The sequence below is a fragment of the Diadema setosum genome, chromosome 20, assembly GCF_964275005.1.
Source record: "Diadema setosum chromosome 20, eeDiaSeto1, whole genome shotgun sequence".
NCBI classification, from domain to species: Eukaryota; Metazoa; Echinodermata; class Echinoidea; order Diadematoida; family Diadematidae; genus Diadema; species Diadema setosum.
In genome coordinates this window covers 27938986-27955607 of record NC_092704.1, presented here as the reverse complement: position 1 = coordinate 27955607, position 16622 = coordinate 27938986, and the positions used below count along the sequence as shown (strand labels likewise).

The 16622-nt window shown below is 40.5% G+C and overlaps 2 protein-coding genes across 2 annotated transcripts; one reads left to right on the top strand and one right to left on the bottom strand.

Moving 5' to 3' along the window:
• The first annotated feature begins 4018 nt into the window (after positions 1-4018).
• On the top strand, positions 4019-5128 carry LOC140243568 (melatonin receptor type 1B-B-like). The gene has a single exon (XM_072323237.1). The coding sequence runs from the start codon at positions 4019-4021 to the stop codon at positions 5126-5128; it is 1110 nt and encodes a 369-aa protein (XP_072179338.1).
• A 3276-nt stretch (positions 5129-8404) lies between these two features.
• LOC140243567 (probable muscarinic acetylcholine receptor gar-1) lies at positions 8405-9951 on the bottom strand. Its single transcript, XM_072323236.1, has 2 exons — positions 9052-9951; positions 8405-8476 (listed from the first exon to the last, which is right to left on the bottom strand). Exons 1-2 carry the CDS (start codon positions 9949-9951, stop codon positions 8405-8407), a joined length of 972 nt encoding a protein of 323 aa, XP_072179337.1.
• Positions 9952-16622: the final 6671 nt, after the last annotated feature.

The window sequence follows — 16622 nt, the reverse complement described above, 5'->3', positions numbered from 1 at the left end:
ACAAACTTTTTTCTGCATGACTCCATCTTTGGGCATTCAAATAAATAATGAAATTCATCCCCTATCCGACCCAGGTTACAAAAGCTACACAGTCTGTTTTGTCTTTCAATTCCGTTATATCTTCCAGAAACTACAGGTAAACGGTGGTTAAGACACCTAAATTTTGCAAGTGAAGTTCTATAAAAACATGGCAATTTAGTTAAATAAGAATCCAATGATAAGGAGCTCTTAAAAATCCTATAGTTGATGCACTGCGTGCTAGTGTTAACTTTATTCATCCAGTTTTGAGTATACAAATCACAAAGCCTGAGTTTAATTGCTGGCCTCAGCCACTTAATAGACAAGTGTCCATAGTCTTGCCACACATTCGACAGTCCTAAGTCGTTTAATATTTTCTGGATGTGTAGTAACCATGGAGAGGAATAAACGTCATGTTGGTGTAAAAGCTTTAGGATATTGCACATAATCGTAGATATTTTAACTTCTTTACCATTTATAGTTCGGAACCAAAAATTAACCATTCTTTCCTTTATTGTTCGCGACATTTCAAATCTCCCAAGCTCACCAAGGGCCATGCAGTTCATTGTAGTTTTTCTTAATCTTAACACCTGTTTACAATAATTTGTATGGAAGGCTTCAATTTCCTTTAGATTTTCGTAACCCCATACATCGCTTCCGTAGATGAGAATTGGCAAAACAAGTTTATCAAAAAGGTCTAATTGAATATCTAAAGGCAGCCTTAATTTTCTAGATTTTATCAACAAGTTATACATGGCTCTCTTTGCTTGACTGATTTGTTTATCTTGGGCATTTTTGAAATTATTTCTGTAGCTGAACACCACTCCCAAATATGTATACTCATCAACAACTTCTAATATTTCTGTGTTAAACATAAATGGTTTAAATCTCCTGATCTTTCCTCTCGAGAAAATAACCACTTTCGTTTTACTGATATTGACTTGGAGAGACCATGACTTACAGTATTCACTGAGAGCATTTAAAGCCAACTGTAATTCGTTTTCGCTTGTTGCTAGTATCAGCGTATCGTCTGCATACAGAAGCGAATAAAGTTTTAAAAGAACGTCTATGCCATTGTAAGTAAGTAATATGGATGATAAGAAATATAAGATTATGAAAATCATTCCACCTCATCAAACTATAGCTCTCGGCAGCTGTGTGTTACAACAGAGCAGTTTGATATAAAGATTTGAATGTTGCTTATGTTAGATCTTTCTAACCACTTGGAAACGCGTGTGTCAAGGGAGCCACAGAACTTGAGTGTGTGTGTGTGTGGGGGGGGGGGGGGGGAGGGCTCCGACCAGAGGATGAAGGTCAGCACTCGCGTGGCTGAATCATGCAGTCAATACCAAGCTCCCTGCCTTCGAGCCTCGGGGTGGAACCCTTGCAAAATGAAAGGTTTTCTTGTGATTATTCTTATTTGTTGTTTTGCTTTTCCTTATAACCTTATCGAGACTCAGTTTAAGTGCTTGTTTGGGGGCTGATATCAGGCACAAAAAAAAAAATGAAATAAAAAATGCCGATATTGTTACGAGGCTGACCTTGAAATGCTCGGTACAGACAGGAACACTTAACGCTTACATATCATATTGGTGTTTTGATAACACCGTTATTGAATGAAATGAGTTTCGTGGATGACAGCAGGTTTTTTTCCCAAGTCTAATATGTGTGTGTGTGTTTGTGCGTGTGTGAAGATGCATATCGACAACTCTGTTTTTGCACTATAGCTATATGGAGCGCAAAGGGCAGTAACGTTTGTTATGACTGTTATGTACCACAATAATGTCGTTCTTGGCGCATGCTGAAATTCATCAAAAACCGGCAGCGCGAACACAAGGAGAAGACGTGTAATTCAGAATTCTCGTCAACAGACTGATTACGAAGTCTGGAATTTGGAATTTCCTAGTCAGGTAGATATGATATTATTGCAAACTTGCTTTGATCTGTGATACAACGTTAAAAACATGGACGTATCATATACCGCTGTATATGTAGCAGAGATAGTCACAGTACAGCCTGAATTATGTATCCCAACATAATGCTAAAATATTACTTGACTGCCATTACGCATCATCAATCACGGATCAGATAGAATCTTTATCTCTTATCATGGCGCATATTACTTAAGAGTTTTAATGTCAATGTTTAATGCCTTCACTAAATTTGAATTCTGGAAGTCTGATTGATTTTTTTTTTTTTTTTTGGCAAAACAAATCAAGGTATGATGGCTGGATAACCCACATTCAGCTGCACTATCAAGTGTCGCTGGTCTCCCGTATTGTGAGTGGGTCCTATATGGGTGATCACTTTCTAACAGGGTTATCAATAGGCCTATGTACCCTACTCTTTACGATGCAATGAATGAAGAGGGCTCTTTTACGCCCGTGGATTGTGACTGACTCACAAACGATAGGCCTACATAGTATATTTCATGTCCTATCAGCGGTTGATGGCAGAGGGAGACTCAATGGGCTTCGAACCCTCTATATAGTCATTGATTACAAATAGGCACATCTATACGATACCGACTGAGCCACCTCTCAGTCGCCAATTTCATCATTAAATCATGTTTTTTTTTTGCTGAAGTGGAACAATAGTTGTTATTAGTGTTATTTATGTACAGAATAACGAGCGAAATATTTCATGTCGGCTCATGTTTATAATTATTGGGAAATTATTGATTTGATATTATTGTTCTTAAGTAGAGTCCATAAAATTTAGTCAACAGTCTAAGGAAAAATATCAAGATCCAAAATTTGGCTAGTTTAACGTATATACTAAAGTGGCATTGTTCAGCAAATCCTATTGGCTTTGATAGAAGTAGGTCGAAGGCAGACTTACAACACACGCTGCTTCGAAAAATTAAATAGACAGTAGAGATAATAATGTTATGCAAAGTAAAAAAAAAAAAAAAGATAAATACAATCCGTTGATTAGAAATAATAAAATGGTGGTGCTGAGATACACCCTTTAGGTGATGACGTATTTTTTATTAGATGCTTTATCGCGTGACGTTGTCATTAAAACTCCCTTGAATCTGTCACATGCGATATAGCCTTGATATTATCAATCAGAAGTATTGTCAGTATTGGCGTGAGGTGCTGGAAACAAAGTTGCAATATAGAATGACAAAACTCGCGACGAACAAAAGGTGTAATGTCCCAACAAAGAACATCTTATATTATTTTACGTATTATATCTCTCCTTTCAGATTCGTCAACCAGCCGTAACATCGCGTGGAAGTGCAAGACCCTTTCTGAGAAGGGTTCCAAGGTCCCTTACACGTCAAGAAAAAGCAACGATGATACGATGGTATCCTTGCCATCGCCACAGCCCACCAGCCAATAGGAACTTTTGCCAATGTCATAATTATCTTCTCTTGCCGTGACCGCGTCCAGCGATGCATCATCCTATAACCGTCATCGTTCAGACTAGGAAATTAGTAATAGTCACCAGATAAGTACACGCACGTGTTTGTAAGGCTGGAAATATTGGCATCTCGCATCTCGCGTTCCCTATGTATACAGTGTTGCCTGGTGTCATCATTGAAAGTTCGTCCGGAGTTGCTTTTGGTGTTCTCGCGTACTAACCTTAGCATTTACAGTGTAATAGACGTGCCGTTTTCCTCATGGTGATGGACACATCTGAATTCTTCATTTTCGACTTGACCTTTTGAAATAAATTCCAGGTTTTTGAAATCGCGATAAAACGTGTTACCATCATTTTTGTGGTCTGTACTCGACACGATAATCATCTCGTGGAGGAATAAGGACGATTCGACATCACTTCAAACAATGATGCTAATGTGATGTCAATATATTTCTCCGTACGTTGCCGTAAGTGGATCCTCACAAATGGTAATCTTACAATTACACTCGCATTATTTTTTTTTTTTTCACTTCATTATGACAACACTGGGATGAAAGCTATTTACGGCCGAACATTTTATTTCACCTTTGCCGGTTTCTCTTAATTCGCATTAAACAGATATCATATGATAATGTGCGATCTCGAAAACTGTACCGAGGACATATTTTCTGAACCGATTGTCTACGCCAGCTATAATGAACGAATAGTTTATGTCGCTATCACGAGTTTTATCTGTATCACTGGGTCTTTCGGGAACACGCTCGTCATTCTGGCCGTCTTCATCAGCAAGAAATTGCGAAACAAGACGAATACGTTTGTCGTCAACCTCGCCGTGGCTGATCTGGTCAGCTGCATGAATCTGCCCTGGATGGCGCTCGCCATACTCTGCGTCGACCATTGGCCTCTCCCATCCTGGATTTGCATGTGGGAAGGAATGTGCCTCATGGTGAGTACGGGGTGCAGTCTCTACACCCTCGGGGGTATTGCCCTGAGTCGCGCCTGCCTAATTACCCTTCCAACCCACCGCTTTCACGAGATGCTCACAACTAAGACACTGACGGTTCTCGTCGCCGCGTTTTGGATGATTCCCGTCGCGGTGGCGGCCACCCCATTTGCTGTATCTTACAATTTCTTTGGATTCAATCCCCGATACAGCATGTGCATCTGGAACACTACACATCCTTTTTCGCCAACATATAACCTCGTCATCGCTACCTCCCTCTATCCGATTCCTCTCATCATCATCTTTGCGAGCTACATCCGGATTTGGCGGCATGTCCGCGTCCATTCGAGACGCATGGCGCGCGTCACTGCGCAGATCGTCTCCGTGTCGGCAAGCATCGGCGGCGCGCCCAGACCGCGGAACGTCTTCAGCGCGCGCCAGATGTCCGTCACGAAAAACCTGTTCCTCATCATCATCGTGTTCCTTCTCCTGACCTCTCCTTATACCATCCTCCTCGTTATACCCGGAGGGGAGAGACTAGTACCCGCCCTGGCCATGATATTTCTTTTCAATTCGTGCGTCAATCCTTTCATCTACGGAACGCGGCATCCAGATTTCAAGGTGGCATTCAGGAACATTCTCCGCTGTCCGGCGATGTCGAACCAGCCCATGGAATCGACGTCATCCGTCGACGACCAGAATCCGCAACGAAACCAGCCGAACGTTAAGAGATTCATGGGACATCGGGAGAGAAAATTATCGAATATCAAACCACCATGGACTGCGTCGACTGCTTGACGACTTCAGTTTCCGGCCTTGCCCAACAGTGACAGTAGATAGACCTTCGGAAAATTTGCTGTTTTTGTTCGATAGTTTTTTAGGGATATTCCATATAATGTGTTTATGTATAAAGTGTACTAGTGTTTTGTTTTTGTTTTTGCCTGTTTCTGGTTCTGTGTATTTACTGTTTCAATGGTTGCATTTAAGAACTTTATATTTACTAATTTCATTCGTTCATGGGCAAGAATATCAATGCGAGTTCAAGTCTTTTAGATTCGCAAGACACACCACTGGTCACTGCAGCAGAATGACGTCATGAAATACATTCATAAAGCACATGTTTGTATCGTTTAACATGAACGCTGTTACTCAAGTATTAACTTACTGTAGGGAGGAAAAAAAAGGGGGGGGGGGAGAGAAAACGGGGACTCTGCGATGCTTTTATCCCACTTCCAACAGCTGTCAAACGATAACACTGCTCGATCAACGGTACAAATCTCACACACAAATTTATGGACAGGTAATTACTGTGGTACGCCAGAGGATTAAAGATGTTTGTATTTCAGTTTTCACTTTAGATATTGCTTTTATTGAATCCATTCAAAGATATTCATGATATGACATACGATATCTCCACAATGTACATTTAAACAATAAAGAGATCAAGGTGCAAGTTTTTCAACTTCAGCCGTAAAAAAATGCAGATCCTTATGCTGTGTCTTTGAAGCTCGATGTCCCAAGAATTTATTAATAGACCTTGATTATCATTCATCTTGTCCTGTTGAAAGCTGAAGGAACTTTACACTATGCATTGTATAGCCATTAACGTACACTTTCGCATCAAGATCTTCACACATTTCGTAAGATCGCAAAAGGAGAACCCCTCACATGCTATATCATGACATCAGTTAGCTCTTCTTGTATTTTTTTTTATTTGCAGTCGATGTCAGAATACATGTACCGTAATATCCTTTGTTTCCTTTGAAGGCGCTCATTAATACGTAAAGTGCACTTTAAAAACAAATTTTCTAGCATAGAGATGAACTTGTGTATCCAAAATATCCGTGTGTATATCTTATTGCCTTTACGCAATAAACGGAATAAAATTATTTACAAAGCAGCCTAAGCCTTATCAATCAGTCATGAGTGAAATTGAAAGAAAAAATGTATATAATTATTATTCAACTCCTATAAATACATGCATACAGACAATATTATACCTCAACAAATGCAGAGAGAGAGGGAAATGGGGAGAGGCATCGACGGATCGAGTATCTGAGAAAGAAAAATCATGAAAATAGGGGCCGCTAGTGGAATTAGACTATTTTCGTGTTGTGATAAATGCATTAATTTCTGTGTCTGCCCAGACAAGGTGGCAGGCAATTAGATACACCCTCCCCTATAGTCGTAACAGTGCAAAGTCGACTCACTACATCGTGGAGTTTTCCACATAAATTTACCTTTGGTACAGTCATGTTCTTATATACATCAATGTGTGTGCCAAAAAGGAAATACAAAATGACATAAGATAACAGCAACAACACACAAATATGATAGCTACATGTCTGTGTTTTGTACTGAATATTATAACATATGCATACACTTGTATAGAATGACCAATAGCAATAATCCACCTCTATGGACGAAATAGTCACCAACAATGTGGGTTTTGACACCGATAGACTTTTTGTTATTCAAACACGTCTATGAAAATACTGACATCATAGTCTGCGACTAATCGACAACAGGTCCTATAAGGATGACCAGCCCTATACAAACTAATTTTCCCTGTTCATCAAAGTACTGAACGCTACCGCCACGAGAGTGTGAGGGTTAAGCCATTTGCCATTGACGTTGTAACTGTTTTTGGTTTCCATTTCCCAAACCGTTCGAGCTAATATATTGCGTGTCACCGTGTTTATATTTCTCGAAGCGATAGCGAGAGAAGAGACAAAACGTGACATCATGCGTGAAAGATGGAAGAGGTCGAGCTATTGTCCCGGTGATAGGACAGTGCCGTTAAATTGCGTCCTCTTGTCACGGCATGTCAGTGAGCGGTAAGAGTATTGGTCGATTACACCGCACGAGCGGTATTGAAAAACAAAAGGGAACAAAGCAAAAAAAAAATCCCTTTTATTTTGTAGAAAAAAAAACAATCCGTATGTGACGTTTACTGCAGGGTATATTATTTCTCATTGTATTTCATCACGATAACAGACAGGTTCATTTCACCGCATAGGGGATCTAATAATTACTTTCCTAGCAAGTCATTTATTTTTTGAAGAAACCAGCAAGATGAGTCTATTGTAGAGAGTTCTTTTGATCTTCTCTAAGACTATTCATCACAAACAACAAGGTAGTCAGTGTTACTTATGCAGTGCATGGCAGCTGAATTTCAAAACTATTGAGTAAAACATCATAACCAAGAGGTTCATTAAGTATTTAGAATCAAATACCTCCAACTTACTATGAACACTGAAAACGTCAATAGTTATGTACGTCTTCAGTGAAGCCCTCTTTATTCTTGTATTTTGTTGTAATATATTCTGTATAATTCACTTATTTGTCTTGAGCCTGTCAATTCCATGGTCAGTTCGGAAGTAATCTCTAAAGTCACTCTAATATTACATTGTATAGACACATAAATTGCTTTTCGAAGTCGGTTATATAATTAGTGTGTGGGGCAAGAATAATTCAATGATGCACGTGCATAAAAGGGAATGACATAAAATGCATCACTGCAAATAAACAGCAAAAAGAAGATATGAGTCATACAAGAAAAATGAAATGTAAAGAAGCATATAGAAGGTTTTGAGATGACTTTTTTCCCCTCATTAACAGCGTACAGCAAAATGTAAACAGATGTAATCAAAACAATACAGTGTTATGTAAAATGTGCATAATAAAATAAAACGAAAGGTATTTGCATCAACAGAACTGATGATTTTTAGTAATTTAAAGATTGTCGTAGGAATAACTTATCATGTGTTGTTGTTGTTGTTGTTGTTGTTGTTGTTGTTGTTTGTAATGCAAGCAAGCACAATCAGAGCTTAAGCAGTGAATAAATCGAGGACATAGGATTGTGATGATTGCGAAGAAAGGAATTTATAGTCTCCTAGCTGGTATACCGTGTATGTATGTTTAGGCACATTGGACGAGAATTTGAGAAGGCAAGGAGACATCTTATTTTGATTTACCTGTGAGATGAAGACACAATTTTCTCTATTGATTCGCATGCGTGCATTTCATATATTCTCGTTGTCTACAGCAGTAGTCATTTTATGTCTTATAACTTCAATAGGCGTTCTCCATGGGTGCACGATAGGAGACTGACACCCACGAGTCTACTGCGCACGAGTCGTACAGCTTACGAGTTATACAGCCCACGAGTCATCTATACAGACAGCCCATGAGTTCGACAATTAGCAAACAAGGCCCACGAGATCGACACATATAAAGCCCCATGTTATCATGTCGAACTCGTGGGCTGCTTCTACCTAGTGTCGAACTCATTTTTGCATGACTCGTGGGCTGTATGACTCATGGACTTTTTTTTTTAATGTCGAACTGTATGGGCTATATGACTTGTGGGTAAAGGTCTCGTGGGACGGCCCCTTTTCCTCGTGCCTTAAAACTAAATATGCAGTGTTATACTCTCCTTTCTTATTTTTTATTCAAACATAATAAAATATGTATTTATCTGTCAATTACCTTTTTTTTCTCTGTGTTGTCTACGTAAACTTGCAAAATAGAAAGCGTTTAAAATGACGCCTGTACCGCACATTTGTAACGGCATAAAGTATTGGATTGAGTCCAGAATTGGCCCATTGCAGTAGGGTACAAGCGTGCCAAACCTCGCTACTGACGGGAGAGTGAAACGATTCGATTGTAAAAGCTACTTCGTAGGGCAGCCAACACAACACGAAGCAAGCAGCGATTACCGACAGCTTAACGGCAGAACGTCCCACCTTCCGAAAGTGCCTGACCTGCCGAATCGTCTGTCCTCTCCTCGGGTAGCGCCCTCCTCTCCATATTGTCTTCAGAGAGACGGACAATCTCCTTGATGTTCTCGCCTCATCGACTCCATGGAAACTTGATATGGTGTAAATACCCTTGGTCTTCTTTTCTTGGTCATTTTTTCTCCTTGGTCCGTTTTGCAGTAATTTTCTCGATTGGTTCCAGAGGCAAACGTAAGTGGCAGCGTTAAAGGTGACGATAAGCGCGATGGGAACGCATCCGTCAAATACAAAGTAAAGCACCGAAGCATAATCTGTAAATGCGAAGTCGATATCGCAGATCTCGTCGTCGTTCAATGTGTTAATGTCTTTTCCTGTGACAGCCTGCCAGGCGAATATCATGAAGGCGTAGAAGCCTCCGATGACCAACCAGAGACCGGTGATCATGACCTTCACCCGTCGACGCGTCTGGAACGTCTTGTATCGGGCACCCTTGGTGACGATCCAGAGGCGGTCCAGGCTGACGCAGACCACGAAAGCTGCCGAAAGCGCCGTGCAGGTGTAGTCCACGAGCAGGTACCACTGACACGGGAGTCTTCCCCATACCCATTGGTCCCAGTCGCCCCGCAAATAGATCACAAACTTGACAGGCAGGCTAATGGCTCCGACAAGGAAGTCGGTGATGGCGAGATGCACGATGATGAGGTTGGAGGCGTGCTTGCGAACGACCCCGTCCCTCACGTAGGACATCATCACGATGGCGTTGCCGATGACGGTTACGATGGAGAAAATGACGTAGACAGTGGACACCAGTAATACTTCAGGAAGTTGTCGCACATCCGGAGCAAAGTAGCAATGACCCGCTGTACAGTTTGAAGTTTCCATATCTGATGGGTTCGTGTATGATCTGGAAAACGTCTGATGCCCTCTCTTTTAATTTTCAGTGATAAATACTGATGAAGAAATACGAGATTTGCCTCCAGATAATGTCGAACGAACTATTCTCTTTTTCAGTGTGTAGAATATTATTGTCCTAACACATTCTTTCTAATTCTGGACAAATGTTACGGAATATTTGACGCCAAAGATTCCAGCAGCATAATGCCTCTCTTAGACTACAGAAAAACATGCTAAGAAGGGGAGGGGAGGGAGACGTGGAAAGGGGAGAAAGGGGGAAGAGAGAAAAATATAGAAAGGCAGACAGGAAAACAAAGGGGCGAGTTTGACGAGCAAGCTACGCGCCCGTCAAGAGCACTGTAAAGTTATAACGTAAACTACAAGGTTCGTGATTATTGAGGACATCAATGTTTGGCCTGTATATGCTGAAGCAACATCACGCGCAAGAATAAATTATGGGCGAATAGTGAGCTACATCGATGACAAGCTGATGTTAATCATAATATGAGAAGTGCATAACTGATCAATTGCGCACTCGGAGGCAAAATGTAAACATACATTAGATGTGATGCATGGGACCATTAGGCCTACTTTGTGATATTAGTCATGTTGGTGGCAACACAACTTTTGTTTTTTTTCAACAACCATCTGGTTACCATGACGACTATTATAAGATATTGCCACGAAAAGGTAGTCATTAACGTTCGAGCTCAAATCGCTGTCACGGGTGATGCCTCTCAGATTTGTGTAGACCATAATTATAGTCAGAGATAGCTGTCAGCGACAAAGCAATTTCGATTTGTTAAATCCTGTGTACAAACCACTGATGGAAATCTAATCGTCATTATGGCATGATTGGGGACCTATCGTCTTCAGCACCTGTGATCAATCATTATATTTGGCTCAAACATTGTGTCAAACGACACCCGGGCATTTTTATGTCGTATGTGACACGCATGCATATGAAGAGTTTGTTTGCAAAAACCGATAAGTCCATATTTGCCAAATGGAGATATTTGCGATTAAAGGTCAAGAAAAATAAAGAGAATGATAAGAAATTTTTTGCTTCTTTTGACCATAACTTCAAAAATATACCTCTATATGTAGTGACCAATATATCATTTAAAAGGTATTATTTTGTACTCTATGACAGAGATCGTACTTCAAAATCTTCAAAAATGGACTTATCGGTTTTTGCAAACAAACCCTTCATATATTGCAGAGTAATCATTTTCCCGCATATTGACACTGGATTTCGTCGAACTTTGATGATGACTGACATTAATGAACAGCCATCACATCCAAGTTTATGAGAGTAGATAGTAGTCCTATAGAGAGCACCATTAGATCATGGATTTATCAGGCGCGGTGGAGCACCCCAATTATCTCGCAGAAATCCATCGGCAGCCGAGCCTCATTTGCATAAAGTAAACAACATGTACTCGCGTAGTTGAGAAAAAGTAAACAACTTCTCAAGCTAATAACAATTTAAGGAAACCTATTTTCGGATTAAAATTGAGTTAGTTTGAATTTGAAAACATGTCCGAATATGCACATATAACATATTAAATGATTTGACAATGATAAAATGTGAAATTTTAGCGAAAACCTGGCGAGCAAAATCACCAAAAATATGCCTCGAAAATCATCCTAACATTCACGAAGTGTGATTGCGGAACCAAAGCGCCATTCGAACAAAGTACACCTAAATTTATTTATCTGCTTGCATTTTAAATTTCATACCGTAATATTCCCGGCCATGGTTGTGTCGGAAAAAAACAGAAGGTGACGTAAAAAATGACACGAACGCAAAGCGTACAGGTCGGTCCCATGTATATATAATCGCGTCACTGTATAGCGCTGCATGTCACAGCCACAGCACACACAACGCATTGCTGCATGCAGCGTGCGCGGCAGCAGCTCAGCAGTCACCGTACCGCCGTGCGACACTCAGCAAAACTGACTGCGTCACATGCAAACCAACAATGAGCACGAAATCCTGAATCTCACGTACCACGCATGCCCAATATTACGGGAAAAGAAATGACGTCATTTTCAATTGTTTCGCTGACTATAATTTTCTATTCCAAACCCTGTAGAAACAAGTTGATTTCTCAAAAAGTACAGGTGGAACCAAGCGAAAACTTTCACCATATATGGATTGAGGCCTGAGTGAACTTATGTTGCCAATTTCGGACACATTGGAGCCCGGCCATAGTCCAGTCGGAAAAAAAACCAGAGAGCATGTTTTGCGAGAGGTGATTTTCAAAACGCTTTAATATCTCAAGTTCTAGTGCAGCAAATTTCACATTTTTTTCATCAAAAGGAAGGTTTTTAAAAACTTAGATAGTGTGGGAAGTTTGAGTTTACTAGCGGCACGCATAGCGGCACAAGAAGAAGGTAAAGATTTGACTTTTTCATGCACACAGTTTCGGGCAGCCGTGGATGCCCGTTGGAAATTCAAATAGAACAGGGCGATAATGAGATGCAAATTGGGGTGCTCCACCGCGCCTGTTATAAGAAGCATTCTATGACAAGGGAATATCTCTCGGCCATGCAGTGTCAAAATGCGTGTTCATTGTGTTTGTGCGTGATCGCCCGATTTAGAATCAAGCTGAAATTGTAGTTTATTGGGATCTAAAGAAGAAAATGATCAGAAGAACACCAGGCAGACGATCACATTGCTATCGAGCTTAGTCAAAATTAATCATCACCTATGTCCATGATCATCCAATACCTCGTCACTCAAATTTGATTAAAGCTCAGAAGAATAATAAAAAAAAAAACAAAGATAAAACTGATTAGAATTTGCTTATTGGTTAAAAGTTTGCTCACAGAAAACAAAGCAAGGCAACAACAAAAAAAAAAAAGAAACACACACACACACACACACACACACACACACAAAACAGCTTTGATGACCTGGCATCGTTGATTAAAAAATTATAGTTTAATTTTCTGATATCAAACCTACACAGCATTGCCTATACGGACATCATGCAGAATGATAAGAACGTCCTCAAAAAAAAAAAAAAAAAATACTCAAATTGAATATTAGTATTCCTGCGGAGAGTTTTAGTTTGTTTATTTGTTTAAATTGCCCTTCCTCGACGTAAACAAGGAACTATTACTGTGTTTTAATAGTAGCCATCCTAAGAAATTGAACTCGACGCATACGCCAATATTATTATCCCAGCTAACATTTGGACATTTTCTGAACGTTCTTGAAACCTTCCAAGTTCGTTATTTGGACATTGTCAAAACGTTTTCAGAACGTCTTTTTGTGGAAGGTTTTCGACGTATTCAAAACGTTTCAAATGGACGTTATAAAAACGTGTTTTAAACGTTTAAAAAACCAATAAAAAACCTTTCGGAATTTTTAAGGACCTGCAGAAAACCTTTGGGACGTTATAGACGTCAGTAAAATCTTTTAAGAATATTCAAAACGTTCTGTGAACGTTCTGCAGACGTCCAGAAAACCTTTGAAAACCGTCTAGAACATTCAAAAAAATAGTCTAAAAAAGTCTTATAGCCCATTCCAGAATCTCAACGTTTAGAGAACTTTTCATATCCGTCTATAATGTCCAGAAAACATTTTATGAACGTCTAATGTTTATTTTTTATTGGGTATTCAAAAAAAAAAGAATTATAGTTATGAGATTATGCAGGCAAAATCTGGGATTAATGTACCCTAATCCTAATCCTATATACTCATATCCTAACCTGTTCCTAATGTCCTACCACCTATATACCTATACTACATCCTATTCCCAATTGATGAATCTGTATCACATTCTTTTATATGCCAGCAAAATGTTGTTATGCATGAAGACATGGTTACGAGAATATAAATCACACACACCTTAATTAGGCCTATTGAAAATACCTCTTCATAACACAATCTAAAATTGTGAATAACTGAACAATAACGTAGATAAGTTTATTCTTAACAAAGAAAGTTTGAACCCAGCATAAATCTTTAGATTTCAATGTCTTTTATCTATTTCCACTATGCTTTCAAATCTTATATTTTCTTGTTTGAATATTCATAAATATGCATGAATATTCATGATAAAGAAACCAATGACGAACACGTAGCGGACCATATAAAAACGTTTTTTAAACGTTCATTGAAGACAAAGTCGACGCAGCAAACCTAATAAAATCGTTTTGTAACGTTCATCCTGCATTGACGTTTTTAAAACGTTTTCCAAAAAAAAAAAACCCTGTGCTTTGCGGCAAATGCTAAATCCCAACTTTGACATTGTATGTACGTTTTAAAAACATTTTATACGAAGACGTACGGAACCCCCCGAGAGAGAGAGAGAGAGATAGAAAAAAAAAAAAAAAAAACGTTTCATAGGAAACGTTCTGCATACGCTTTGTGTTTGCTGGGATATCTTTCATTTGAATAAAGACGCAGTAGGCGTATACTCGCTGCATAAAGCATCAGAACCAGCACTGGTTGTCTCAGTGGTGAAAGTCCAGTCGTCGAGTGGATTCACTTATCTCGTACAAGAAGATGGTTGGTTCAAATCTAACCCGAGTATATATAGTTTATAGGTCCTATCTAGGCCTATGCCCATGATTTTTATTATGCATGGCTACCACGATACATCGATAAAGGGCAACTTATCAATAGTTGCAGGAAAAAAAATAAGTATACAAGGTGTCAAGAGGGCAGCGAATAAAATAATATCTTTCCTCATTTACAATAATGCGAATACGATAACGTGATTAAAAAGTACAGTACAGTATTGCGATCATGACACTCCTCGCGGAGGCCTGAAACAAGGGCTAATTGTCATCGGCATAAAATAACGCTGACCAAATGAAACTGGCCAATGAAAAACTTTCCAGCATCATTACCGTGCTTGACCGCATTCCAGGCCGCTTGGTGTAAAAGTAAGAAAGATAACCAGTGGTGAGTCTGTATGGTCTGTATTCATATTAGCATGCACGCTGATGACAAGGCGTCTTTGCCGAAGCAAATCGTGCACTGTGCGAGTTTAACATTGAAGGTCAATCTTGGGATTGTAAAGGAGCTTCTCTTTAAAGAAGGAAAAAAAAATGCGGCTGAAACGCCTTTCTGCGCTAAGCGCGTATGCACACAGGAGCCGGGCTCACACGTACACCAATTAGCGGGATACAAATCTCGAGATTTGCATCGCGATCGTCATCCCGAGTTTTTGCACGTGTGGACAGAAAAAACTCGAAAATTAGCGGGATAAGCGTCGCGATGCTAATCCCAAGAAATCTTGCGCTGGTTCATCAATTAGCGGGATACAAACTGTATTAGTAATTGGCCCCGCGCTGGTACGTGTGAACGGTCGGGATTAGAATCGCGAGTTTTTATATCCCATCATGCAATGCGCACATCACAACAGCGAGGCCTCTGCGAAGAGGTCCTTCACCTCTTTGGCGCGCGCACCAAAACAACAGCGCGCGAACCACAACACTAGCCGGGTTCACACGTACAAAATAGCGGGATGACGATCGCGATGCACATCCCGAGTTTTTTTTTTTTGCGAGCGTCCACACGTACCAAATTAGCGGGATAGCGATCGCGATCGGTATCCCGCTAATTTGGCGAGCGTCCACACGTACTGAATTATCCCGCTAATTGCCGATAGAGATAACAGCAAAGCCTGCAAACTGGGTCACTCAGCGCCCTTCTCTGTCACTGCCAGCGCGCACTTACCTTTGTCCATTGTCTTTTACGCGTCAGTGGTATGGTTCGCGCGCTGTTGTTGTTGTGCTCCAAAGAGGCGAAGGACCTCTTCGCAGCTAGAGGCTTCGCTGTTGTGATGTGCGCATTGCATGATGGGATATAAAAACTCGAGATTCTAATCCCGACCGTTCACACACGTACCAGCGCGGGGCCAATTATTGATGAACCAGCGCAAGATTTCTTGGGATTAGCATCGCGATGCTTATCCCGCTAATTTTCGGGTTTTTTCTGTCCACACGTGCAAAAAACTCGGGATGACGATCGCGATGCAAATCTCGAGATTTGTATCCCGCTAATTGGTGTACGTGTGAACCCGGCTATTGACGCGTAAAAGACAATGGACAAAGGAAAGTGCGCACAGGAGAAGGGCGCTGCGTGACCCAGTTTGCAGGCTTTGCTGTCATCTCTGATCTATCGGCAATTAATTAGCGGGATAATTCGGTACGTACTACGTGTGGACGCTCGCAAAATTAGCGGGATGCCGATCGCGATCGCTATCCCGCTAATTTGGTACGTATGAACGGTTGCAAAAGAAAAAAAAAAAAAAAAAAAACCTCGAGATATGGATCGCAATCGTCATCCCGCTATTTTGTACGTGTGAACCCGTACCCGGATTATAATACGCGCTTGGTATGGTTGGGTGTCCATAATATCGGACACCTAACGTTTTTCTATCAATAGAAACGTGAAAAATCTCACAATTTGCCTGAAATTTTACTCACGTGTGGAGAAAATACTCCGGATTCACAAGCGCGCACTGAAAATGCGATCTGAGGTACGCGCTCTAGATGGCGGCTTCGAACGCGTGGGGTGTCATTTTTTCCGCACTCAGTTGCCCGGCTCATATCGACCGACCACCCCGCCCTCTATTGACAATACGTACAAAGCGTACTTAAACGCGTTTTTTCGACAAGCTGCTGTTTTTTTC